At 38.5% G+C, this 27,967-nt stretch overlaps 1 protein-coding gene across 2 annotated transcripts; it reads right to left on the bottom strand.

Annotated features, from left to right (window-relative positions):
• Window positions 1–27,930, bottom strand: LOC139469099 (DNA-directed RNA polymerase III subunit RPC8-like). Of its 2 annotated transcripts, none has more exons than XM_071251229.1 (8): window positions 27,780–27,930; window positions 24,803–24,938; window positions 24,116–24,212; window positions 22,726–22,812; window positions 22,073–22,136; window positions 21,449–21,538; window positions 6,962–7,088; window positions 1–1,425 (listed from the first exon to the last, which is right to left on the bottom strand). In XM_071251229.1, the coding sequence occupies exons 2-8, from the start codon at window positions 24,911–24,913 to the stop codon at window positions 1,375–1,377; spliced, it is 627 nt and encodes a 208-aa protein (XP_071107330.1). In that variant the 5' UTR covers window positions 24,914–24,938; window positions 27,780–27,930; the 3' UTR covers window positions 1–1,374. The 2 variants fall into 2 exon arrangements, with proteins under 2 accessions (XP_071107330.1, XP_071107329.1); XM_071251228.1 differs by lacking the exon at window positions 1–1,425 and adding an exon at window positions 2,083–2,347.
• Between the last annotated feature and the right edge of the window lie 37 nt (window positions 27,931–27,967).

Raw genomic sequence — 27,967 nt, 5'->3', positions numbered from 1 at the left:
TAACAATAAGTTTCTGCAAAATTAGTAACATTTAACCATGGGTGTACTCCTGAGAAGAATTTCAATGGATGGCCATTTTTTATATCGCTCTATTGGAACCGGGCTCAAAGCAAAGCTGTGGCAGCAGATGGGCCCAGGGTATTCATAACAGAAGGGAGACATTACCGGTACACACGGGGCAATTGGGGATGGGAAAAGGGCAATCCTGCAGTCATATGGAAATAGTTCAGTGTGCAGGAGAAGCTGGTATAGAATGTAGGGCTGTACAGATTGGCTTTATGAACCAACAATATGCATAAAAACTGCTTGTCCACCATAAAAAGTCCACAATTACTTTAGCTGTATCAGTTCCAATATCCCAGGAGAATGGTCATGCAATCTTGAAATCCATTATTATGACCAACCCAGGTTGGAATGACATCACTGGACCTGCACAATTTCTGTACCGACTAATCATATAGAGTACAAACACAGAACACTTTGAGCATGTTGAAGGAGTGATTGAGTGGCTTAACACTGTTGTGATAAGTATTTCATATTCTTAATATGAGAGGAAAGCCCCAAATCTCAGACAGTTACTACTTTGGTGATGAAGGGTAAGCCGCTGACAAACCATTGATCATAATCAGGGTAAATCAGGGATTCACGCCCATGATCATAGGATCATTCTGTGTTTAAGGGATGCGAGTCTGTACACCGTGCCAAACTAAAGATTTGGAAACTTTACTAAATGGTAATCAAACAATTTCTTGCCAAGCATCTTTGTTTTCAAGCAGTCTGCACACTGGACCTGGTCCACAATTACATGACACATTGTCAGTACATATTCAATCACATGAGGTAATCTTAACAGACATGTTCAGGAAATGTGAGCATTACAATATTCTCTGTAACCAATCCAGTTACCTGCCATGACCACAAAGTCCTTAAGGATCCTGTCTGTTGTCATCACTGGTACCATGACCACTCCATGTTTAGCCGAAGACATTATCAAAATGCAATCCAGTACCAATCAATGATGATACTCACTAGGTGTTGTAAGACATTTCCCTCGGGATTCTATTTTATGTCTTCATTTGAAACCCTGACTGTCATCTAGAACTAATTGTTGATGTCTTTACTTGATGTAAACATAATGTCCACTTCAACCAATCAATGATGTCTTTACTTGATGTAAACATAATATCCACTGTAATCAATCAGTGATTGGTTCACAAATGTTCACTGTGACCCATTAGAGTCAGCTTGATTTATTGACATGAACACAATGTCCGCTGGAATCCATCTTTGATAGATTCATGTAATGTTCCTGACACTGACATCTTATACAATGAGTTCCTGCGTGACACCAATCACTGACATCTTCATCTAATATCATGAGTTCCACCATGACAGCAAACCTAGACCAGACTCACTGATTGATCCCTGAAACAAAAAATGAATTCCATCTCAGAAGACTTACTTGTCTCCAGTCAGTTTGTAGCTATAACATATCTGGCTGGACATATCAAGGAGTAATGGTGATTTTAACTTGTAAAACCAGTAAAACCATAAATATCATTTGATCATGATATCAAAACATCAGAAAATGCAGTCGTACCAATTTATGTTTGTTTGTCCTTTAACGACGCACTCAGCAATATTCCAGCTACATGATGGCGGTCTGTAAATAATCAAGTCTGGACCAGACAAACCAGTGATTGATATCATGACAATCGATCCACACAATTGGGAAACGATGACATGCATCAACCAAGACAGTGAGTCTGACCACCCGATCCCGTTAGTCGCTTCTTATGACAAGCATGAAGACCTATTTTACCCCGGATCATCATGGGTCACCAATTTATGAGTTATGTATGGAAAGACTCAGTGTATATCTCTGTATTCATCTCTATATCATTAATATGTGTCTGTGTACATAATTCACACCAATTCATGAGTAATGTATTGATGATATAGAGATGAATATAGAGATATACACTGAGTCTTATACACACACAGGTTTATACAGAAACACATGGATGTGTATACAGAGATGTGTACCTATGTACAGTGAGTGAGGGAGTGAGTGAGTTCAAATTTAACGTCACGTCGGAAATATTTCAGCCATATCATGACGGGACAACATTATACATTAATAACAAATATATTAGATCATATAAAATCCTGTCATCGAAGGACAGTACAATAACTAGACTATCACAGATTTTATGTTAAACTAGTTTGAGAGTATAGTGAGTGCGTTTGGTATAATGTCACATTACTCACAGCATGTCAGCTTAATGTGTCTTACACGTTCAGAACTTTGGTGAAACTCACAAGCATGGTGGCGGTGCTGAGAAACCTTGGACAAATCTGGGATTCAAATCCATGATCATGGAATCCTGGCATGCCCTAGGGATGCAATTCTGCAAATCTAATTGCCTAAGTTTTGACAACTAGACCAACTATTTCCATGAAATATATACAGAAACATGCAATGACTTGGAGAGTGAGTAAATAATGCTTAATATTCTAAAGGCTGCATCAGGATCATGCAGCCATTCATGACAAGATGCATTGAGCATGTTGAGACATATTACTTACTAGACCATACATTGTTCCACCTTCATACAGCCATGCTAGTCAAATGATGTGTTTTTATATTTCTTTCAAGATTCATTGAAGCCCTCTGGAGTCTCTTCCAGACATACATGTAGTCATGAAACCCAATTTATGGATTTTCAAACAAGAAATAAACTGGAAGAAGAATAAGAATAGCTCAATAATGCTCTGACATTTGTCATTTTAACTAATGAAACCCTTTTCCAACAGATAAACTGTGTGAAGGTATCATACCGATTTGCCCCCAAACCAGGTTCTCTATAAAGGTAACCACCAAAGTCCTATTCATCTCTGAACGAGCAAATTCTACTCATCTTTCAACAGAGTTCAATATGACCTGCATGCTGATAACAACCAATTTCAAAATGTTTCATATAAACAGACAAACCCTAACAGTGATAGTAGAAATCAGCTACATGTTTAAAATCATCCACTGGCATCTTAATGATAGCAGCTTAGCTATTAAGGTACATAATGATAGCTGCAAATCACTTCCATTGCACACGATAAGCAGTTGTGAGCAGATTCGAGCGTTTCTGAAAATGTCAGCTCCAAGACATAACAGTATCATAATACGATGCGATTGTAAGCCAGAGGGGAAATTCTCACTGTGATAAAGTACATTTAAGATAAGATTGTCTAATTATGAAACTGTAATTATGTGAGAACAAACTCTACTGAAAGGGTTTTACTCAGAATTTATGATAAGAAGTATATCATAAAGATGCCTATTACACATGCTGGTAGCTTCATGAATCATTTCATATAGTTGGGCGTGGTGATCTAACCTGCGTCCATGAACAACATACAGTAAGTCATGGATGTGGTTCTCTATCACCATCTCATTGCCAAAAACAAAAACAAGCATTGTCAGACAATTTATCATAATTGGGTTATGGTGACTGTTTAAAATCATAATTCACGATGTCATCCATTCTCAGTTTCAGTCTCATTGTGTGGTTTAGGTGGTGATGCCAGGTTCATGTGAGCTAATACACAATGCTGAGCTTGTTATTCAGAAATGGAAAGCTCATTAAACTGAAATAATTTACTCCTAATGGCAGCATCGTTCTATTTGTGAACGTGATTACAGATTTCACTGCTGTGCTAATTGCATGTTAATTATGTCATGCAATTAACTCAGTGGGATAGATATTGGGTGTGTTGATAAAGATCACCAAAGAGCTCTGTACAAATAAGTCACATGCACTAGATGACATATCATAGTGTGTCTGTCATTTTCCTGTTGGAGGATAGTTCAAAGGGATGCAGACTGTGGACAACTTGGTGAAAACAGTGGGTAAAGGATTGACAGATCAAGGATCATAATCAGGGACAATCTAAGATTAAAGATGATGGCTTACCATCTGGGAGTAGGGTGACTTTGTGGCCTCACGAATGATTGTGACTTGTTGTAGGATGATCTTTTGGTGTCAAGAGTCAAAAATGGTAACATATTGTCAAAGTGTTTGGTGACATCTTGGTCTCAAGGGTCAAAGATGGTGACTTACCATCAGAGATTGAGGTGACTTCTTGCCTCAAGGATAAAAAATGGTGCCTTACCATCAAAGGGTAAAGTGACTTCTTGACCTCAAGGGTCAAAGGTGGTGACTTACCGTTAGAGAGTAACTGACTGCTTGGCCTCAAAGGTCAAAGATGGTGATTTACCGTCAGAGAGTAAGGTGACTTCTTGGTCTCAAGGGTCAAAGATGGTGACTTACCGTCAGAGAGTAAGGCGTCTTCTTGACCTCAAGGGTCACAGATGGTGATTTGCTGTCAGAGAGTAAGGTGACTTCTTGACCTCAAGGGTCAAAGATGGTGACTTACTGTCAGAGAGTAAGTGACTCCTTGGCCTCAAAGGTCAAAGATGGTGACTTACCGTCAGAGAGTAAAGGGGCATTCACACGGTACAACTAGTTGTATACAACTTGGTGTATGCAATTAGTTGCACAAACTGAAGTTGTATACAACTCCGCATTCACACGGCGGCGAGTTGCATACAACTCGGGTCTCGCGAGATCTCTGACAAAAAGCCTTAGCTGTCAATGTTCCGCCAATAAGACGATAAAATCCAAATGTAAAACAAATAGTTGTCCACACATGAGTTATACATTAATAAAAATATAACGTGACGAATTTCCTTCAGGTGTACATTTACTTTAATTTAAGAAATGAAGGGCATGTTTTATTTAACCTATCTATATAAATTTGCCACAATGAATATTTCACAATTCTCCAAAGGAAATATGTATATGCTGCAGTGTGGTACATTAACAAAGTATATTATAGGAAGAATAACACGATGAATGTCAATTTCTGTGATAAAAAAACCAGCTGATTATTCTGAGTTTCATAAATTCTATGGCATTTTAGATTATATTAGTAACAGTAATACATACATGTACCCATTTTGCAGCAGTGCAATATTTTACTGGGTGAAAAGATATTGAAGAGATATTCAAATTATAATTCAAGATTGAAACAGTAAACTACTTCAAAAACTGAATGCGTTGTTTGCTAGTTCACCCGCACCTCAAAGAAAATAACAAATATGTACAACGATGTTGATGTTGACGTATACTAATATGACATCACTACCGGTAACCTCCCGTCATAACGTAGCGAGTTCACTGATAGCAGTACGCGGAATGTTTGGAGCAGGTTTTACCGTGATGCTGGGATCATATACATACATAAATGAGTCATGTAAGTTAAGTAATCAGAATCAATCTGAAATCAACAAGTTCTGTTTGTTTTTATGTTTCCATTCTCGCTTTGATACTATGTGGAATGGCAGACCAATACCGTCGTCAGTGTGTGTGATTTTGCGTCAATATCATGGCGTCACGTGGAACGATTTCTGTTGACTTTTCCAAAAAAGTATCTAGACTCTAATTATTTATTCCTCAATTTTTGCAAGGATTGCATAATCGTAATAATCCGAGCTAATGTAGGCAACAAATTGACGACTAAATCTCTCGGAATAGTAGAAAATGTTAAGTAAAACTAGAAGATTGCTTTGTTTACATTTTTTTCAATGAGAAGAGCACAGGGTTTGGCTTCACACTTGAATATTGCGGTTGATTTCATTTGGACCGTTTGTATTGGTGATTTAGACAAAATGTCCTTTGATTCTTAATGGTATGATGAATTCAGGGATGTATGTATCGTAGCTGAGTGTGAAATACATGTGATGTGATAGGCATCTCGTCAAACGCGAAAAGAACCGTGATTTCCCAACCCTATCAACATGGCGGTTCGGTCCAGAGTTTTTGTTTCGAAAACGAATATAGGATTATTGGAGTCTTTTTGGAATGATGATTGGTGTTTTGACAAAGAGCAGAAACCCAATGTTTTTTGTAATTGAAATTCTCATGTAGCTATACCTTATTTAAATAAATAATGACATTTAGAACAGTGAATTGGTAAAATGCGAAAATGGCAATATTTTCGCTGTACACTATTTTCAGATGTCGTTAGTGATACATATGCTTTGCCTAACATAGTTGTTAATGGCATCACATAATAGATAATTCCCCTCAGAATCTAAAACTGTGACGTTTATTTGTGTGTATGATGTATTTTAAGTTTTAGAAACGTATATGGACCTAATCTCACCTTGGTCTACACTACAGTATATACAGTCACATAGCCTGTCGTTTCAAATAACACTATAAACAGTTTAACCTGGAGAATTTGACCGATGCAAATGTCAAAATATATAATTTGAGACAGTGGTACCTACTTTGCATAGGTCCTTAATTGAGTGGTGACACTTAGGATACCGAAAAGCAGACCTTACCGACGTGAATCGGAGTCGCCATTTTTGTTTACAAATTAACGTGTAAATGTCACGTGATTTTCTTACGCGTTTTGATTGGCTGCGTACGTACAACTTGTCGCATGAAAATAGAGCATGTCCTATTCCGTACAACTCACGTCCAATAAGTTGCATGCGTCAAAAGTTGGACCGACTTGCCCGTTCACACGATGCAATGTGTTGCATGCAACAAATTGTATACAACTAGTTGTACCGTGTGAATGCCCCTTAAGGTGACTTCTTGACCTCAAAGGTCAAAGTTGGTGACTTACTGTCAGAGAGTAAGTGACTCCTTGGCCTCAAAGGTGAAAGATGATAACTTACCGTCAGAGAGTAAGGTGACTTCTTGACCTCAAAGGTCAAAGTTGGTGACTTACTGTCAGAGAGTAAGTGACTCCTTGGCCTCAAAGGTGAAAGATGATAACTTACCGTCAGAGAGTAAGGTGAATTCTTGACCTCAAGGGTCAAAGATGGTGACTTAGCATCAGAGAGTAAGTGACTCCTTGGCCGCAAAGGTCAAAGATGGTAACTAACCGTCAGAGAGTAAGGTGACTTCTTGGCCTCAGGGTCAACAATGGTGATGTCAGAGGCAGAGGGTTCAGCACCACCATCAGGACCTGCTGGAGTTGTGTCCACAAAGATCTCATCCACAACCCGAAACCTGGTGAAACAGTTACTTTGTAATATGGGTCACATCATTTTGGATGCCACAGCTAATTAGCATTTGTGACACTTTACAGATTACTGAAGCTATGTTATAGTATTAAGTACACACAATAAAGGGCTCACAATTTATGCCTACTTAGGGAATAAAAAGACGAGGGATACTAAGCTACCACTTACCACTGTACTCTCTACAATTGTGCATTCTGATCCCTTGACTTTAAATAATATGCTTGTCAGAATGATTGAGTTTTATACATTATCATCACACATCAACTGAAGTAATAATTGACAAAACATCATCATCCAGTGACCATTGACCAAGTTGGTTGGTTGTTGAAGTCAATCTGTCTTATATTAAGGACCATCTCAGACCCAAATTAGGTCAGAATCCATTATTCTTTGTTCACAATATCATCCAGAAACCTAAAATGATGACAGCTGCTGTGTTACTCAATAATATCTACTGGTATATGACTAATTGAGCTGAAGAAAGTGAATTGTCGCTTGTTGTCCTAATTGCAGTTGATGATATATCTAGATTACTGTGCAAATAAAGACTGATTTATGAGAAGGTTCTGACTGTAAAAATGCATTGTTCATGACTTGACGCTGAAGTGTGCACATGTGTATTAATTGAAGATGATAGAGAACAAGTAATAACAAAAAACTTCCAATAGCTAATTTCAGGAAAAGATTGTAAATTAAAAACCACTGAGCAAGTATGACATTTATATTTTAAGGGACTTCAAAGACAAAATGTTTTTGCAACATCATCAACAACTGCCAAATCTGAGTGCCAATCATCCTGCAGAAAAAAGTGACATTACTTCATCATTTAAAAAAGTTCAAACCAACATGCCCTTATATAGTTTCTGGGGAGAGATATTTTAACCTTTTTAAATATTAACACTTTGTCATTTGTTTAAACAAAAATGAACACCAACAAACTTTCTAGTTCTGGTGGTTGGTACAGAGAGGTGATATAGAGTTAAGTGAGTTAAAACTTAACGTTGCATCAGCATCATTTCTGCCAAATTTGAGTGTCGATATAAACAAACCTGAAACTACGGATGGTTGTTATTTATCATCCAAAGATAAGGATTCCTTGCTCTTCTGTAGATGCGTAATACTTGATCCCCTTTATCATGTATAGAGTCTTCTACACATACAAACCATTTCTCAAAGTCGGTTTCAGTGGGAAAATCTTTTCAGGGCATAAAACTTGTTGAAACATTCTAAATGTTTGAATATTTAATTTTGGTGGAGAGGGAACCAGTTATTCAAGTTTGATGTCATAAATAAAACTTGAACTCTTTTACCATCATTTAGCAACACAGAAATTTCAACTCAATCCATCAAGCAGTTCTGGAGAAGTACATCATCTACAATGACTGAAGCTGAAATCTGACACTACTGATGTCATCATCACTCATGATGGAGCTCCATCTATCCCACAGGGAGCTCCACCATCTCAGAAACAGGTCACACCTAACCATACAGGGAGCTCCACCTATCTCAGAAACAGACACACGTATCCCACAGGGAGCTCCACCTATCTCAGAAGGCAACCCATCAATCTCACAAGGAGACCAACCCATCTCACACAGAAAAACACATATTTCATAGGGATGTCCACACATTTCACAGGTAGCTCCACCTACCTCACAGAGAGCTCCACCAAACTTACAGGTAGCTCCACCTACCTCACAAGGAGCACCATCTATCTCACTGGAGCTCCAACCATCTCACAGAGAGCACCACCTATCTTGTAGGGAGTATTTCTCATAATAGAATGAAGACAGAATTCACTTGATAAACATAGAATGCAGCAATCTAGAAACTAGTTCCTGAGAGAAATAACATATTTCCCGACTAGGGGACACAACTCAGTGAGTTCCTGCACCTACAACATGTTTGATGACTTGACAAGACTTCCCCCATTGAGGATATTAAAAACAACCTGCTATTCTTTGCCATATCAAAAATTTATGGTGAAGACCCCTCACGACAACAATTGTCGGTTCCTTTGTTCATGTATGTTAACACAACAGAAATGATTGTTTGGTTGGTAAATAATTGCGGAAATATATCACACTGACAAATCTTTTGCAAACTTACATTTATGAACTGGCATAAACAATAGATTATTGTTTTAATCAATCACTCGGTCAAATGTCACTGCTCTTTGATAAAAAGCAGGGGCAAATATACAAATAAACTAAAGACTCTAAATGTTTGAAGGTATGTGGTAATTGTATCTAAACAGTTGTAATTACGATTTTCTATCAAAGTGTACTGGAGAACTTCTCGCCATACTCACTGGTACATGAACTACAATTCATTGAGAGTGACCATTTGACTGGCAGCCATTTTGAAAAAATAGCTCTACATTTAATGAAGTTGGTCAAAATAACAAATATGCAATAATTTAGACATTTATCATTCTAAATCCACTTAACACCAAAAAGGTCACCCCATTTCTCAAATACACAAACTGTCAGAAGTAACGTTAATTCTATTCAGGACCATGACAAAAAACACTTCTTTCTTGTTTTTCTAAGATAAATAACTTATAAGTCAACAAGAAAAAAGGTAACTGTAAGATAAAACAATGTTTTTTTCCTTCCTGGATGTCAACACGACACGAAAAGAACCCCGCTCTCCACTCACCACCATCCTCCTCAGCCTGTTGCCATCGATACCTACCAATTCACAGTACAAATAAACACATCAGGAATCTTGAGGCCAATTTGATACCAGAGACATCAGTATCTCTCCCCTTGTTCACACAAACAACAATAACCATCTTGCTGGGACCACCTTGCCAACTTTATCAAACAGGCAGAGAGTGTTTGTAAATTCGTATTAGCTGTACTGTTGTTATGTTCTTCGGCAAGTGGAGGAAAGCGAAACTGTCTTGTCTAAGAAAACATATGGGTTGTCTGTAGCTGAAGGTGTTTACCTCCAATTATCGGAATTACAGCGCAAGATAATCACAGATAAATACAGGTGTCATTCCGTGTTGGATGCCTACAATATCTTGAACACCATTCTCTGCAAGATAAATACTTCTGACATCGTTTCTTATGTAGGCCAACTTGGTGTATTTGCGTAACAGTTTTAATGTATGTAGATATGTGTATACAGTGCATCACAATTATTACATGTATTTTGTTTCAGTATAAAAATAGCATGCTGCTTGTACATACACTGTACATGTCGATATGCTTATGTTTGGTACATTATTTGTACTGGCTTATTTACAAGTTAAACAAGACTCCAAGTATATATTTGAAAGAAGTAGTATATCAAATTATTTGCTGTTTTTAGTCTACCCTTATTATGCCTAAGTCTTTTGAGTGTATGGTTTTAGACTATGATGTTAAAAGTTTGTTTTACAAAATGAACCTCATTTTAACATTTCACTAACTGTAATATTTTACCTGCTGCAACTTGAATCTGATAGCAAAAGGAGGGAGGGATGGAGGTGCACTTGGTATTGCATGGGTGCGTGTGAGTGTGCGTGGGTGTGTGTGAGCGTGGGTGTGTGTGAGCGTGTGTGCGTGCTTGCGTGCGTGCGTGTGTGTGTGTGCATTCGTCAGCCATCAAAAGACAGAAATGTGCATATTGCTCATTCTCAGACAATCTTGTGATAAATGTCAACAATCATCAATGTCAGCTGACAAAATAATGTGTCATGGCAACTATTCCACCCTGCTGGAATGTAAACACTGGACTACTCGAAGATAATGGGAGAAATTGACAATCTCTGGGACATTGATGTTTAGGAAAACATTATCTCCAGACTACACAGAAACCTACTTGAGTTTCAGCAGAGACCCTGCAGTCTTATTCATATCTTTCAAGGTCTTGCTCTATAAATCTTAATCCCTTTGAGCACATAAATCTGTAGGTAGTGTTTTCTAATGAGGCTCAAAATACTAAATCCATTGTTAGATAATCTGTAACCTATTTAGGTTATTTAGGTTTTTTTTATATCTTCAATGTTTTAATCTATTGGAGCATTAACAAATGTTAGAAGTGCATCCTTGATGAGGCATAAAACACATAGATCATGTGTAACCAATTTAGGGGCCGACTAGGTGACATGCTGGGGGGAGGAGGAGTGGAGGAGTTGGGAGGGCCGTCACCGAGGGATATTGACAAAATTAAAAAAATCTTTTCACAAAAGTATTGGCAACAAAGAGTTGTCTTTGGGTTTTACAGAAAAGGAGTTCTGGTTCATACTCACTTGTGTGATGTTATAAATGTATTGTGGGTTCAAAGATAATTGTTTGGCACTTCCAATAGATGTTTTTAAAATCTAGAAGACAGAATCAAACTTTCCAATTGAAAAACAGGAGGTGCTTCATGTGCCTCCTGTTGCACTAGGCCCATTTAATTAACCACCGCATCAAATACACATTTTACTATACCGGTAAGGGCCTCTTAGGAAATCACCATCTTGACAGTTTTGCATAAAAGTATAAGAAACATAATTTCAAGAATAAACTTTTAAAAGTATTTTAACCACATGCTGATCAAATGTTCATCTATTACAAAATGTAATAATTTCTATATATTAGTGTGCTAAGTTTTTAACGAACAGTTAACAAGCAATATGTGACCGTTATAAAATAGGGATGCATTAATACATGCATTGTTTGATATCTAATGCCCACTTTTTGATGATTTTGGCACTCGGTCACTTTGTCTTCGTGATAGATTGACTTCAAACACAAACTCATACCAGCAGACATGCTCTAAGATATTTGCAGGATATATGCTGGCTCCATTCCCCGATTTCCTTTGTAAATAGTTCCCACCGACAGGTGGACTTGCCACCACACACTAGTGCCAACTGCACAGCCTGATTAACCATAATTATTGTGAAATATAGCAGGTCTTAGCGTATGATGCAAATGCCGATTTCCTCTCTTGAGTCTGTCTCTTGTGTTGTCCAGATGAGATTACACTAAAGTCCCAGTGTCTGATGAGTCTAGCCATTGCTCTTTCGATTGGCCTCAAGAGTTTTTCTGTCTGTTGATGTTACTGTTAACCAGTATGGTTGGTCTAAAGATCTTGGAATACAATATTTGGGGCATCCATCAAGTATACAACTAGACCATCAAGCATACCACTAGAACATCAAACATACCACTTTACCATCAAGTATACCACTATACCATCAAATATACCACTAAACCATCAAGTATACCACTAGACCATCAAATATACCACTAAACCATCAAGTATACCACTAGACCATCATGCATACCACTAGACCATCAAGTATACCACTAATCCATCAAGTATACCACTAGACCATCATGCATACCACTAGACCATCAAGTATACCACTAGACCATCAAGTATACCACTAGACCATCAAATATACCACTAAACCATCAAGTATACCACTAGACCATCAAATATACCACTAAACCATCAAGTATACCACTAGACCATCATGCATACCACTAGACCATCAAGTTTACCACTAGACCATCATGCATACCACAAGACCACCATGCATACCACTAGACCATCAAGTTTACCACTAGACCATCATGCATACCACTAGACCATCAAGTTTACCACTAGACCATCATGCATACCACTAGACTATCATGCATACCACTAGACCATCAAGTATACCACTAAACCATCAAGTATACCACTAATCCATCAAATATACCACTAGACCATCATGCATACCACTAGATCATCAAGCATACAACTAGACCATCATGCATACCATTATACCATCAAGCATGCCTCCAGACTGTCAAGCATGCCACTAGAACATCACTACCCAGACAATGAAAGCCAGTAGCCAAAACATAACCTACAGATAAAGACAGCGTGTGTGAAATACATAAATATTCTTCAACAATGTTATTGCCACATGTCATCTACCATGTCCCTACACACAAACTGAGGAAATCCACCCGGAATAATAAAGTCCCAAACATTTCTGTTTACCTCAAACTACACCCTTCTTAGGTGTACACTGAGTCCAATGTGACATGATAAGAAGAGAGAGCTGCACAGACCTCTTATGTATTCATACCAACTTACTGGGATGTATTTAGATGCATCCGTTTGTTGCATGTTCATTCTACATCAATAAAAGCTCTCATGCATAGATGGTCGAATAATTTTACAATGAGTACCATCAAATTATGACAGTGATACCTGAAACAAACAAATCTTGTTCCTTGATCGCACTGATGTCATGACTTTTGACCCTGCCTGGCTCTTGGCATTATGGGGATAACATGGACTGGTCGGCTCGGAGCAGTTTTATATTGAACTTGCCTATACTCTTAACATGGGATATAATTCTTTTTGGATTGGTTGAACACATGGATGAGTCAAATTGTTTCTGAGACCCTTTCCAGGAACACCATTGTGTATTTCATGGTGGCAGGGACCACCTCCGTGATTTGGCAGATAGAGCATCTGCTCTGAGAGCACAAGGTCGTGAGTTTGATATCCAGCCACAACATACCAAAGGGCATTAGAAGATGCTACTTGTTGTCAGCCTGCCTGGTAATCGGCATAAAAGGGCTATTAAAACAAGGACTGGTCAGCTTGGAGTCAGTTTCTAAGTGGGACATCCATGGTAAACTGTGAGATAGTATTTCAATAGGCACCATGAAACCATCATACTGAGCCTACTTTACAGCAATCTCAAGTACATACTTCCAAACAGTTTTCATAAATCGTATCTGTGCCACTAAGCATATGCCAAATTAATTTCCCAACACATTTTTTTAAGCAAAACTTTGAAAACATTTCATCTACATACTTTAAAATTTAAAAAATAATTCCTCCCAAATTTGATTTCCTCTCTTCAAAACTGCCCATTTTCTCACTAAACGATGTTGTTACAGTTTCATTAAGGCCATGAAGCTGCTTCTGCACCGCCACTGCCATGGTAGATTGTCTTCACCATGTTATTGTTACAAACATGTTATGTTGGATGAGACACAAGTAATTGCCTGGCCCACCACGGAGGAATGGGGTTGATGGCTACAGCCTTCTCATACCAACATCATTATCTGCCCATCATGACTTACAGTTTCTGTAAGGGAGAGGTGCTGCAATTATTTAACGAATTGGAAAACTACCCAAACTGGAATTGTTAATATAGTTGGGCTTTAATTACATACACCTGAAAACTAGCTTGACTTAACCTTGTGTCCATGTGAAGAATAAAAAGCCTCAAAAACAAATACAAGATCAAAATGTGACATTTCTTTATGGGACCACCCCAACAGGGCCTTTTTACAACGCATGTGAACCAAATGTACTCTCACAACTAATGCTACAATTGAGCCAATGAAAACTTAAAAACATAAATTGCTGGGTGACATCAAAAGTTTTACATATGGAGATGATGAATGATTAATTTTCACTGGTTTCTGAAATTTTTTGCTAAAAAAAAAAGAAGGGTGAAGGGGTTGATATTACATCAAATTGAATATTTTGGGGGGAAAACCGTCCAAATCCATGTTATTTTTTTTTTAATATAGTCAATCAGACAGTTTCAAAATGGAATATTGTAATGAAAATTAATATTTGAAGAGAAATCTCAATACTAGAGTAATGACAATATTTTCTTAGAATGTTTACAATATTATTCATACTCTGCTTGACCCATGGAGATTCCTGGTAAGAATATACGTCCCCAGCAACCTATGCTTGTAGTAAGAGGTGACTAAATGGAATGGGTAGTTGCATGAATCGAGGCTCATGACTTCAATCACTGGATTGTCTGTTCTAACATGGATTAATTACAGACTGCTGTTAAAAAGCTGAAACACATCTTCCAGAAGCAAGGGCGTTAACCGACTATAAAAGTCCAGTTTCCACCCTTGCCGAACTAGGGTGGAATTTGCAGGCTCAATCGTAGCGCCACCAGTGGCTAATATGAGCTATGTCCCTTCAATGTCCCTCCTATTGACCAATCAGATTCCATTCATATTGATTGCATTTGCTTCAAACAAAATGACAATCCCCAGTCAAGATGATCTGATCGATAATCAAGATCTATATTGTAATAAAACAGGTCTTATCCTGCAATGTGCATCAAATCACTTGAGCCTGTTGATTATAAACATGAAAAGATTTCTGTTGATGCCTAGTTGGCAGTACACATTCTTTGCAAATCCTGCAGTCGACCGAAATCTGCACATTGAAATCCAATTTGTTTATGAACCGGATCTCTAGTTTGTTATGTGATTTTGATTGGACTGTGCATAGACTCATTAGTCCAGCCAAAATGTAACTGCGGAATTCCAGCCAAGTTTGGCAAAGCAAACAAACAAACCTTTCCCACCTGTCCTGTTTCTATCTAATATCTCCTCTGAATCTCAGCATGCCATTCCATGTTGAATGACCAGATTATAGCAAAGTCACATTGAAAGAGAAACAGTTTAATTTTCAACTATAGTGAAAAGAAGTGACAGAAAACGACCTTGAGCTGTTTCAGTCTGAGACATTCAGCGTTCTGTCTCGGAAAGACAACACATCTTGGTCCAAGGAACAAGAATCAAGATGCATGACCTGCTAAATTCCTCCCCACTCCAATCTTCTCTGTAAATCCCCAAAATAAGCTTCTGACATACATTACGAGTGAGATTCTTAAGCTTGTTGAGCCAGCCAACAAGATCCCGAGGCAAACTTTATCTGATTTTAATGCATGCTACCTGTTTGCTTATCTTTAATGGATTCATTTCCTGATGATAAAAACCTGTCGTATCACATTTTAACATGTAGGGACAAGATAAGATATGCTGATGTTATTTTCAGGCCATGTTATTCCTAGCCACCCATGATGCTCCTCCAATAGTAAAAACGCTGGCAGATAAATTAGGAAATTATATAAACTCATCCGTCAGCATTTAGACCTTCAGAAGAAGGAGTTCGCCAGGATGTTTCGGATCAAAAGTTGCCAGCATGTTATTTTCTCAACATGTTATTTGTGGTTCATGTAATTGGGTGAATTAGTATGATGAAAAGCTTCCCACTTGGAACACTGATGTAGCTTATTTAAAAAACAAAATGTTTCAATGGGTCGTGCAAATGAAGGAAAGGAACTTTCTTTCTACGCAGTTAACACATTTCAAGAAAACATTATTTCAAAACTTGACTAACAAACTTGAATAATACATTTATATCAGTTTTGTTCCTTGATTTTGCAGTTCATGAATTTTAATCATGTGATCTGTTAATAATGTGAGAAAAATAGAATTTGTAACTTTGCTTCTACGCAAAAGGATGAATTTCCCGTCTTAAACTAGCAGGTCTGGCAAAGTATGGTTACCAGGTTCAAAGGTTAAGATGTTTCTATCTTGTAAGAGACTCAAGTATACATCTGATACATGACTTGGTTGATGCATGTCACCTTATCCCAATTGCCTGGATTGATGCTCATGATGTCAATCACTGGACTGTCTGGTTTACAGACCGCCGTCATATAGCTGGAATATTGCTGAGTGTAGCGTTAAACAACAAACAAACAATGCTAATCACATCACGACCCCATTCTACAAATCTTAGTGCTATGATTATCCTAAAGTAAGGGAGTTACGATCATCTAAGCGCTAAGACTGCCTTGACGATTGGGTCTCTTGACCAGACAAACCAGCAGTTGATTGCCTGAGCCCCAATCCTTGCCACCAAGGCACGATGACACACAATCAACCAGGTGTAAACCCCAACCCCAATTCTAGTCAATTCCTAAGGCAAGTGAGGCCCATATGTCCCTGGAATCCCAACCGTACCCCTTATGGGTCTCGTGCAACTACCAAACAATCAACATTTTGTCAATTTTTCATAGCATTATCTATTCTACTCTAAAGTATGCCATGAAAGATTAACTATAGTAATATGAAAGCCTCAGGTGTTCTTTAACTTCTTTTGAGCGTTACACTCTCATTATGTACCATTTCTCATCCATGTCTGCAACACACGTTAGAGAAGGGAAGGTGTGAGTTATCCAGAATATCAATACCTGACCTGTATTCAAACAGTCAGAGCACAACTCCCCAAGGGAGGAACAGATAAGTTTCCTTGAGTGAGTGAGTGAGTGAGTGAGTGAGTGAGTGAGTGAGTGAGTGAGTGAGTGAGTGAGTGGTTTTATGCCGCTTTTGTGAGTGAGTGAGTGAGTGAGTGAGTGAGTATGGTTTTATGCCGCTTTTAGCAATATTCCAGCAATATCACGATGGGGGGCGTCTTGAGCGAATGCTTTCACCTAGGCTGCCCCACAAACCCAATTCCAGGTTAGAATTGGTCCCCAGCAACCTATGCTAATCCTAAGAGGCGACCAAATGGATCAGGTGCTCCCTCTCAGCAAACAAAAATACCTCAAAATGTCACGATCTTCAGATGTACAAGAGACATAAAACATTTAATGGAACAGTATTTACAGTATGGTGTATTTATCATATACGGTCTAATTACCATTTGAAAAAAATGTAACCTTTGACAAATCAATAATTCCACTTTCACCATACTCCAAACGACCGCATTAACATTCAAAATAAGGACTGTCATCAGAAATAACCTAGTCTCCTGACATTCAGAGCAGCTAGGGACTCCTAACCATTTTTATTGAACGTGACAACCACAATAACAACCTGCCAGGACAAAGCCCTAATTTAAGCATCAAACACCATAACATCTGACATTTCATGTTTTTATTGCCAGAGAAAACGTAAATATCTCTATTGTATCAGCAGCACCCAATCCAGCGGATGTCTTAAATGTCACATAGACATTTGGAGAACTACCAAGGCAGCCAAAAAAAATAAATAATTAATGAACTTCCGCACAAAACATGTAGTAAACAATCTAAGTTTAAACACTGACATGGAGGTTTCAACATGCCAAGCAAACCCTGCGTATCAAAGCCAGCTATTTACTAAGATTCTCGGTTAGTTTCTTACTCTAAAACTTCAGTTCAGAAAACAGGATGTAACGTGTAACAAGACATTTCCCCGTTGTGACCACCTGAGACATGACTGCCTGTCCATGGACAACAATGGAAAGGGAACCCAACTTAAAAGATTTGAAGTCTCTTGGAGTTTCCTGCAGAACATATAATCATCTTCCGTATTTGCTGCAGAACATGTCAGCATCTCAGTGTTTCATGGTGACAGTACACAATGATTATAGTAGTGCTTCTCTCAGAATGTCATGAGGCCCACTCTTCGATCTGAGGCCCACTCTTCGGAATCATAAAGATCTGTTACTGTCATTCAATACCTCTCTCCACTCTCTTCATCAAAATCAGAGTGAGTGAGTGAGTGAGTTGGGTTAAACGCCGCTTTTAACAGTATTCCAGTTATATCACGGCGTGCCAGCTTAATGTGGGAGGAAAGCCCTAAGTGATGCAGGTCTAAGACGTTTACCACTTCGGGGAAACCCATGAGCATGGGTATGGTGCTGACCTAGAAACATAATTGGAGCGAACCAGGATTCGAACCCACAATCATAGGTTTCTGGCGTGCCCAAGGGACGCAACTCTGCACAGCGAATCGCTGCGACTTAGACGACTGGGCCACCCGTGCCCCCCCATCATAATCAGAGAATCATTTCATAGGAACCATGAGCAAACTGACCGATCAAAATGAAGATTGTGTATTTTGATGTCAGCTTTCTAAAACAATTTGGCCTCAAAACATTCTTAATGCTGTCAACACAATCCGGTGCCAGTCGTAATGACTGCTTGTTTAATGTATGTACCACCTCTGTCCCTGAATCGAAAATGTTGTCATGTTTATGTGTAGATGCCAAGGCTCCCCACAGTATCCACAGCTCCGGGATCGGCTATTATTACTCTCAATTTGGAAATGTCCATATTTGTTCAGTTACATGATACAGAAACCAGATATGCCACTCCAAATGCTTCACTAACTTGTACTGGGAGTGTAGAAACCTCTGCACTGAATGCGTAAAATGAAAGTTCTCTTGGATGGCATAGAGATGAATCATAGTCATTCAACTTGCTAGAAGGCAATCAGAATAGTGTATTACATGTATCACATTATGGTTCATGAGTAGTGATATCAATCCGGTATCGCGATCGGATAAATATGCCAATGAGGTGGTCTGTTAGGATCAACTTTTAAGCTCCATACATTGATGCAATGCCTTCTTTCTCAATGAACCATTCACTAACATTCCCAATATGCATGGAGAGTCATGGTGTTTCTGGAGACAAACATGGCAGCAAGTCATTCGCACTAATTGACAAATTGGGCATTTTACTCAAACATTGTATTGAGTGAAATTACATCTTAACATCCATTATTTAAAGCATGACATTAAGTGATTGTTTCCCTCGTGTGTTTCTCTATCATCAATATCACATTTCTGGAACAAAAAATATGCATTATGCTTGCCAAAGGCTCGTGTAAGACAATCATTATTCCCAATACTAGTATATGATATTGATGATATGGTAACACACTCGGCTAATAATCTCTACTATTTGAACAGCCTGTATGAAGTTTAACTTGCCTTGTGGGATAGCATAGGTGTCGCACCATGGTCTCAGGGCCAGGAGACAAGTGGCCCTGTCTGACCCTGCTCTTATGCCACGTGTTGTGTCCATGGCAAGTTTAGACCAGCAACCTGTCCATTAGTCTGAGACTTGGGAAAATCTCAAGGAACAAGTTCTTTTTTCACAAAATGTACTTATTTTAAGAAAACCACATTACAGAATAAAGTGTGGGCTCGTTGGATCCACCACTGCATGGTAAATCTCATTAACATCAGATATTAGTTCTTGCTACAGCTAAACAGAGTTCTGAGGACATCCCATTGCAGGTCACGGCAGAAACTTCGCAAACTTTGACAGACCAATGAAATAACTGACAAGAAGTCGACATTGGCCACTCAAAAAGCAGCTTCCATCCTTGCGGAACGTGGGAAGATGCATGAAAAGTATCCTATATCATGTACATGAGTCTCAAATAGACCCTGGACAACCTAACACAATCTCCCCATCACTAACCTCATCTCCTTCTCATCCCTATTTCGTTCTTCTCTGAAATTAAGAGACTTGATGGTTACGTTACACTCAAGGTCCTTTCTTGTGCTTACAGAATAATTTTTATAAAACTTTATGCATGACTTTATCATTGTTAATGTAAACATGTATCTCATATCAATATGAAAGACACTAATGGCTACAAAATACCATGCTGAAGAAGACTTTTCTCCCTCTTTTTTAGCATTATTGACTGTTGGCATAATGTTATCCAGTCAAAAAGTAAGTAGCTTGACATTTAAAGGTTTATGTACTGTGAGTTAATCAGACTGAGGAGTATTGCAGCCTGGGACTTAAGTCACGTTGAGATGCCAGGTTAGAATTTCTCCTCAGCAACCTATGCTGGTCATAAGAGGTGACATCTTCCCAAGGCAAGGGAATATCTGTTGACAATGAGTTGGCAGTGCACATGCTGTGCAAATCCTGCAATTGACTGAACTCCTCATGACAGTTTATGAACCGGATTTTGATTTCGGTGCACGATTTTGATTTCGGTGCACGATTTTGATTGGACTATGCATAGACTCGTTAGTCCAGCCAAAATCTAACTCCATAATACCAGCCTAGTTCGGCAAGGGTGGAGACTGAACTTTTAAAGTAAGTTAACTCTCTTGCCTTGGAAAGATGAAGAGGTGACTACATGGATCAGGTAGTTGGGCTCAGTGACTTGATTTGCATGTCATCGTACCCCGACAGCATGGACCGTTGCTCACAATATCAGTCACTGGACTGCCTGGTCCGGACTCTACTAATTACAGACTGCAGTCATATAGCTCGAATATTGCTGAAGTGCTGTGATAGACAACTATCAAACAAACCAACACTAGTCTCAAGCCTGAGTCTAGCAAATATATCTTTCTGTCTTGTGAGCTTAGCTTAGGACATGTCATAATTTTAAATATTAAGTAACACACAATCTGCATGTAAATAGTCAACTCTGGATCAGGGAAATCAGTAGACAAGCAACAATCCACATTACCAGTCTGATGAGGGCACAATGACAGACAATCAGCCATGACACCAAACCTAGCTCCCCTAAAAACCTTCAGTCAAACAACATGGGATACTGGAGACCTATTCTCCATCGGAAGTCCACCAGGACATATCAGTCAGTCATGTTACACCACAGAAGTTGTTAAACATGGGATACTGGATACCTATTCTCCATCACTTCATCACTCAATCTTGCCATTTGGAACAGATTATTATTCGAAGGGGATGGGGGGAGCCTATATCTCACATTAATCATTTTATATTGGGGCAGGTGACATATAGATATCATAGCTCACCTGATCTGCTCTCCAATGTCCATGAACAGGTCGTGTTTGTTGCCGTCTTCCAGCTGGTACTCCCATGCCCACAGCTGCTCCTGCTCATCACTCACAAGGTCAAGGTCACAACATGAGCATGAATATTCGTCATAACATCCATATTAAAGATGTGGGATATAATCTTTTCACAGAATCAATGTGAGTGGGCACGGTATGAAAATACAAAATAATGCAAGGTACAGTATCTTTTGTGTTTATGGAAGTATAAATGTAAAAATAGTTGTGCTCGCTGTGTAAATCTGCATAAAGGATTTACACAAAGTGTGCACATAGTTTTAATGCTTAAACCATAAGCATAAAAATATATATGTCAATTCTTTTAATAATTTTAAAAGATATTAAAAACTCACTAAGCACAATAATGCAACACAAGCCCCTCCCCCTATTATCAGCCAATCAGGAAACAGTTGCAGTGCATCATTAGCATTATTATAAGCATGATGAGTATTTGTTTACTGAGTATTATATAAAAATTATATAGAAGCATCATTAGGACTACGAATAGGTATGGGATGAGTTTATTAACAACTGAACATGTTGAGTGTGAGATAACAAGACTGGACAATGTCCACTCAAGGATACAATCTGGATGGATGTTGGAGAGCATCAGGTGGGATGAGGATGTCATCGAAGAATCCAATTGACACTGCAAAATGGAATTCATGAAATCTATTGAAAAGTCATTTCAACTACTTTCTGAATTTTGAAAAATGGTAAAATATAAGCTCGACAATAATCAGTGATAAGCATGCATAGGTATGCATTGTTCATGTGTTATCATGGTAAGGATACCCTCATGCAAAAACAGTTCATAATTTTTAAATTAGGCATTCTTATCTAGCATTATTACGGCCTGTAATTAATGGAATCTGGGTAAGGCAAACCAGCAATTTATAGAATCAGCAAACATCACATCAAGAGACAGCATGACCATCTGAATGTGATTCCTTTGTGTTCATGTATAGTCTACATACCAGTAGTACAGCTGTTGTTTTAGTGGTATGCAATTAGTCTTAACTTGGGATGACCTCCCTTAGCATACTGTTTTGTGAATATGAGACTGTGGCCCTTGATGTTTTTACCGGGTTAATAGTACACAACATGTCAATAAAACTTCTTTTCAAAGGAAGAAATGCCTTGTGTTTTGATGTGATTTATACAGTCAACAGAGCTTTGCGAGAGAAATATGCAGATGGAATGCTACAATCTACAACAGCTGATACTCATTGTCTCACCTTGTACACCCTCCTTGCTGCAGCTCTTGATCTTCCCAATCAACACCTCATCCACAAATGGCCGAAATACAACATAGCGGAAGTGAACTGAAAGATAGACAGATGTACTAAATATTCAAAATGTGTTTGTAGACAAGATGCAACGTGGCACATACAGGGAATGAGTCCAACTACTCAATAATTCATTTAAGACAAGCTGCCTGTGAGAGAAGTACTCATTCTTGAAACCTTTTTCCTGTCTTGTACTACATGTACTAATGAACTACTGGTTGTATCAAGCCCTGCAAACACAGCAAATGTCCTATGTTTGTTGTTTAACTCCACACTCAGCATGATTCCAAGTATATGACAGAAGCCTGTAAATATTCAAATCTGGACCAGACAATCCAGCCATTGATGTTAAGAGCTATGATCCACACCAATGTGATAAGATGACATGTAATCAACAAAGTCACCAAGCATGACCATCCGACCCATTTGGTCTCCTCTTACGACCAGCATAGGTTGCTAAGACCTATTCTAACCCAGATTTAATTCAACATTGTTGATTGAGGCAGTATCTGAAGATGCTGAATGTGATGAACGGCTGTCTTAAGAGTTCAAGAGTTGTCTCCCCTGAAAATGTTCAGTTATGCAACGTCCTGTTGGTTTGCCTCTTAAGCATAGTCGCCTCGTATGGCAAGCTGAAGCATGGGTTGCTGAAGACCTGATGTCAACCCAGATCTTCACTGGTCAGTGTGCATTGAAGTCAGCCACACTGAAGCTATGAGTGACCATCCTGTAAACAATCGTGTTACCCAAGTGGTTCATAACATGAGCAAGAATCCATGATGCCAGAGTACTATGACAGTCTGTGCCAAATATATTTCCGTCTACAAGTCCCAACTTGGGTAGACTTTAGTAGTAACATATGGACTATTATTACCAGTAGACTAGCTTACCATACATTAACAAGACTCAAGCATAAGACTAGTTACTGAAGTCAGAGACTGATAATATTACAATCAGCCAGAAAACAGATGGTAGCCCCTCAATAATTCCTTTTCAATCAGCTTATTCTACCCAGACCATATTTGTTTGTTCGTAGTTTGACGCTGCACTCAGAAACATCCCAACTATATATGATGGCAGCTTGTAAAGAATTTAGTCTGGACCAGAAAAAACAGTGATTGAAGTTCTGAGCAATGATCCAGGTCACGCAATCAATGAAGTCTCCAAGCATGACCACCCAAACTTTTAGATCGCCTCATATGGAAAAATTATTAGGTTGCCAGGGAAAATAAAAATTTATTCTCACAGCAAATATGTAGTACATGTACTTGGAAACTGGACCCCCCTCCCTCCCACACACACACCCTGATTTACAGTTCCACTTTATTCTGTTACATACCAACTGTGTGAGATGCTCCGTCTCCTGGGAAGATGTAGCTGTCCTCCAGTCTCTGCACATCCCATAATGCAATGCACAGACCCACATTGTACACCACCTGCAGACAACAGGAGGTGGTCAGCTGATATAATCATGATAATATATTGTAATCATAATATACTAATCATGCTAATAATATTACATACATAACATACGGCTGTCTGTTTTTCAAATTAATGACAATACAATTCATGTTAACCTTTGTAAATTTTCTATAAAACCACGTAAATTCTGGCAAACCCAGAGTCCTTTTTGAAGATTGAATACACTAATCAGTACTTTACCATGTTTACACATCTGCTAACTTAGGAACATTTACAAGTCTCATGATCCTGTCAATCCACCAGACACATGATACACATTTAGTCTCCATTTCAACATGTTCCCATTGGGCATTGATCAAATATATAGACAGAGAGACAATGCATATAAATAGATATTGTGAGTGAGGCCTCTGACATCCCCATAGGACATGCTTGAACATATTGCAGAAAAAAACATATTTGCAAAATAAACAAAATGCATATTTTCCAAGATCCTCACTTTTAACATGTTTAACCATGTTAATCCTTGTTGAAATATCGGTGTTCAGAATTATGTGTGACTTTATCATGTTTTTTGCAACTGAACACACATCACTGTGATTACCTTGTTTGCCAGTTTTTTGTTGAGGGTTTCAATGATGGCATCTTTCTGGTCAAGGTTGAAAAGCCAAGGAGGAAGGCGGACAGTATCCTTCATCTCCGCGAGGACAAACATGGTCACTTGAGGATGATGCCGAATTCTGCGCCAAAGAATGTAATCAGTGAGGGACATACAATTGTTGGTTCTTTGACATTTCTAGATGTCAAACTGTGACAATCTTGCAAATACAAAAATAAATATTTTGGTATGCATGAGAGGAACAGGGGTACAAAATTAAGTCAGTTGGATTGGCTTGGCTGAGAAAATAAAACAAAGCTTCTTTTTGTAACATTTTGTCCCAAATATGATTTATAGCGCCCCATAGTTCCAACATTGACATGATCAAGTTCAGGGTTGGTTTCATTCTTATACAAGTTCTGGCGGAACTTTTACTTACAACATTTGTTCCTTTGGAGGTGCATGTCACGTCAAGTTTTGGTTTCTTTCACACTGAAATTGTTCCGGTCATACATGAATTTTCAAACACGTCCTACCTTGTGTAACTGTCAAGTGTCCAAAAGAGGGATTTTGTGATGGGATATATTAAAATATGGGGCTTGGGTATTTTGTTTTGTTTTTGTTTTACATGTTTGTTGTTTTGTTTTGTTTTTTGGGGTGGGGGGTTTCTGATTGTTTTGGGGGCAGGAGAAAAGATACATGAACTTTAAGCATGGAACAAATACTTGTAATCACACCAAACAAAAAGAAACACAAAAACTTGCTTGAGCACTTTATATTTCAAAAAGACACTGGCCCCAATCATTCCAACCTTTTTCTCCAAGTAAATATGTAACAAGTAGTGAATAAACCTTCCTGGGAAATCACCATGATCAAAAAGTTTTGTTTGAAATTAAGTTTCAACTAAAGGGTTACAAACACTCTGTCCTTATGTTCGCACAAAAATTGTTTCTGATAAACTAGCAATGCTACAAAGCATCTCAATATGCCAGAATAACACAAAGTTCATATAGTGAAATAATTGTGTGTTTCATGTGGGTGAAACAATGGTGTGACCATGTTCAAATCCTCAACTGATTTGCTTGTACCAATGCCACCAAAAGCTAGGCACCCCTTGAGAGACATTGCCGCTTCGAAATTGGCATGCGCTGGGGTGTCCCAGGGTGTTATAAACTCATTCCTGGCCTCACCTATGTTTGAAATAAAATCCAATATGGCCACAACCCAAAAAGATACTAAAGATAGTTTGATGTATTATGTGTGGAGACCATTCTCTGGCAGTTTGAACGATTTCATGCTGTAGATTCAGAGGAATATGATTTTGAAGACATGTACCCCAAACACAGTAAATACACCGTGAAAACCTTGAATCCAATATGGCTGCCAGACCATGTTATCAATGGCCAAAGTCAAAGAAAAGAAAATCTTAAGCACCTAAAGCAGCAGGAACATGAAAAGTTTGAAAGTAATGTGACTACCGGTTGCGGAGATATAGGGCAAGATATGTTTTCAAAAGTTACCGTTTTCAACGTAATAAGCGTCTTAAGCAATATTTGCTGATATATTGGCAAGTGAACAATCCCAATAAGCACCCTTCAGATTGATCAATGTACACAAACCTATTTATTCGTGTATATTACACACTCTTGTGTTATATGCACCCTTATTTATGGGCAATTTAATTCTGTAAAAATATATCTCTTGTGTACAATACGCACAGTGTTCATTAGTATTATTTCCGGCTGTCAGATTATATGACTGTCATAATCCGTCATCAGAAATAGAATATCAACAAATCTGTATTGAATTACGCATGGTAACCCTTTTGTTACACTATTAAAGTGTTCATTGTAAATCTGGACTTATGTTTGTAATCTATTCTATTAATTTTATTCAAAATTTCACTCAATAATGCTTACATTATAATTTCGGTGAAATTGTGCCCCCATGATACTTACAACGTCTGTCCACCCCGTTCCATAGAGCCCACTTTACTACACACTGAGACAGTGCCAACTCATTTATCAGTGCAACAATGATCTTATTTTCTTCTGTTTCATTTTTTGAGGAATCTACACATATTATGTGTTATGTATGGAGACAATTCTCAGAAAGTTTGGAAGCATTTCATAAGGTGGATTCAGAGGAGTAATCAGTATAAATCATTTATAACATTGAATTTTCTGTCCCTTTCGACACTTATCATGCTAATGTGATTAACAAGATTCAGGAAAAGCATGGCAAGCATGGCCCTCGCTTTCAAAATGTCACGCTTCCATCCCAAGTACGAACTTGTCCGACTCGCCATTGTCCTCGGTGCCTTAGGTTTGCTACCTCCCAATCTCTTGACTGACATTGGGAGAGTACCCGAGTCTACTGCCAGGAATACAGCCCTACTGACAATCTGGGTAATGCAGAAGGCTACAGTGTTGGGGAGTCTTCACATTCTCCGAAAAGTTCTGGGTGGGTTTGACTAGGCACCGCTTCCTGGGAGAACTCCCATTCGCTGTCTGGGCTGCATGCAGAGGGGGTAAGGGCCTAAACAGCCTGACTGTGCCAGGATTACCCAAACCTTCTTGCTGCATTATATATTTCAATATATAAATAATAATATCCCTGTGTTATGGGTTTTCAAACGCTTAAGAAACACTCATAGTTTCCTCTCTAATCACATGAACTTCTCTTAAAAGCAAGCCATCATCTCAGTATTTACCATGTTTACAGTGACTGTGTGATGCTAAACCCTCTGTGTAAACATGGCCATCCGAAGACCTGTGACTGACAACAAAAACAACATCAACAATAATAGGATTGTAATTTGTTGACATTTCTGGTTATTTTAAGACGTTTAAACTTTTGTGAGTAATTGGTGTGTATTGGTGTGTAATGAGCAGAGAGGTGGGTTGTTACCTATCTACATGTAACTTGTATAAAGCTGTCAACATTTTAGCTGTTGATAACATTTCTTTGAAAGTTAACTTACCACATATTTTGGAACATATCGGAAAAAAGAGGCATCACATTCTAACGTTGCAGATGTTCTACATTCATTAACGTCAATGTTGCATCCTGCACAGCGCAACTGCACAGTGCTCCTTATAAATTTCACAAGCTACCGTCCACTTTTCGTCAACAAACTGCATGCTTCAACGAAAATAAGTCTTTTTCCTG

This window comes from Haliotis cracherodii, unplaced genomic scaffold, assembly GCF_022045235.1.
Source record: "Haliotis cracherodii isolate W230 unplaced genomic scaffold, xgHalCrac1.p SCAF_2, whole genome shotgun sequence".
Lineage (NCBI taxonomy): Eukaryota > Metazoa > Mollusca > Gastropoda > Lepetellida > Haliotidae > Haliotis > Haliotis cracherodii.
Note: the sequence above shows the minus strand (reverse complement) of the source record. Positions and strands in the feature narration are given on the sequence as shown.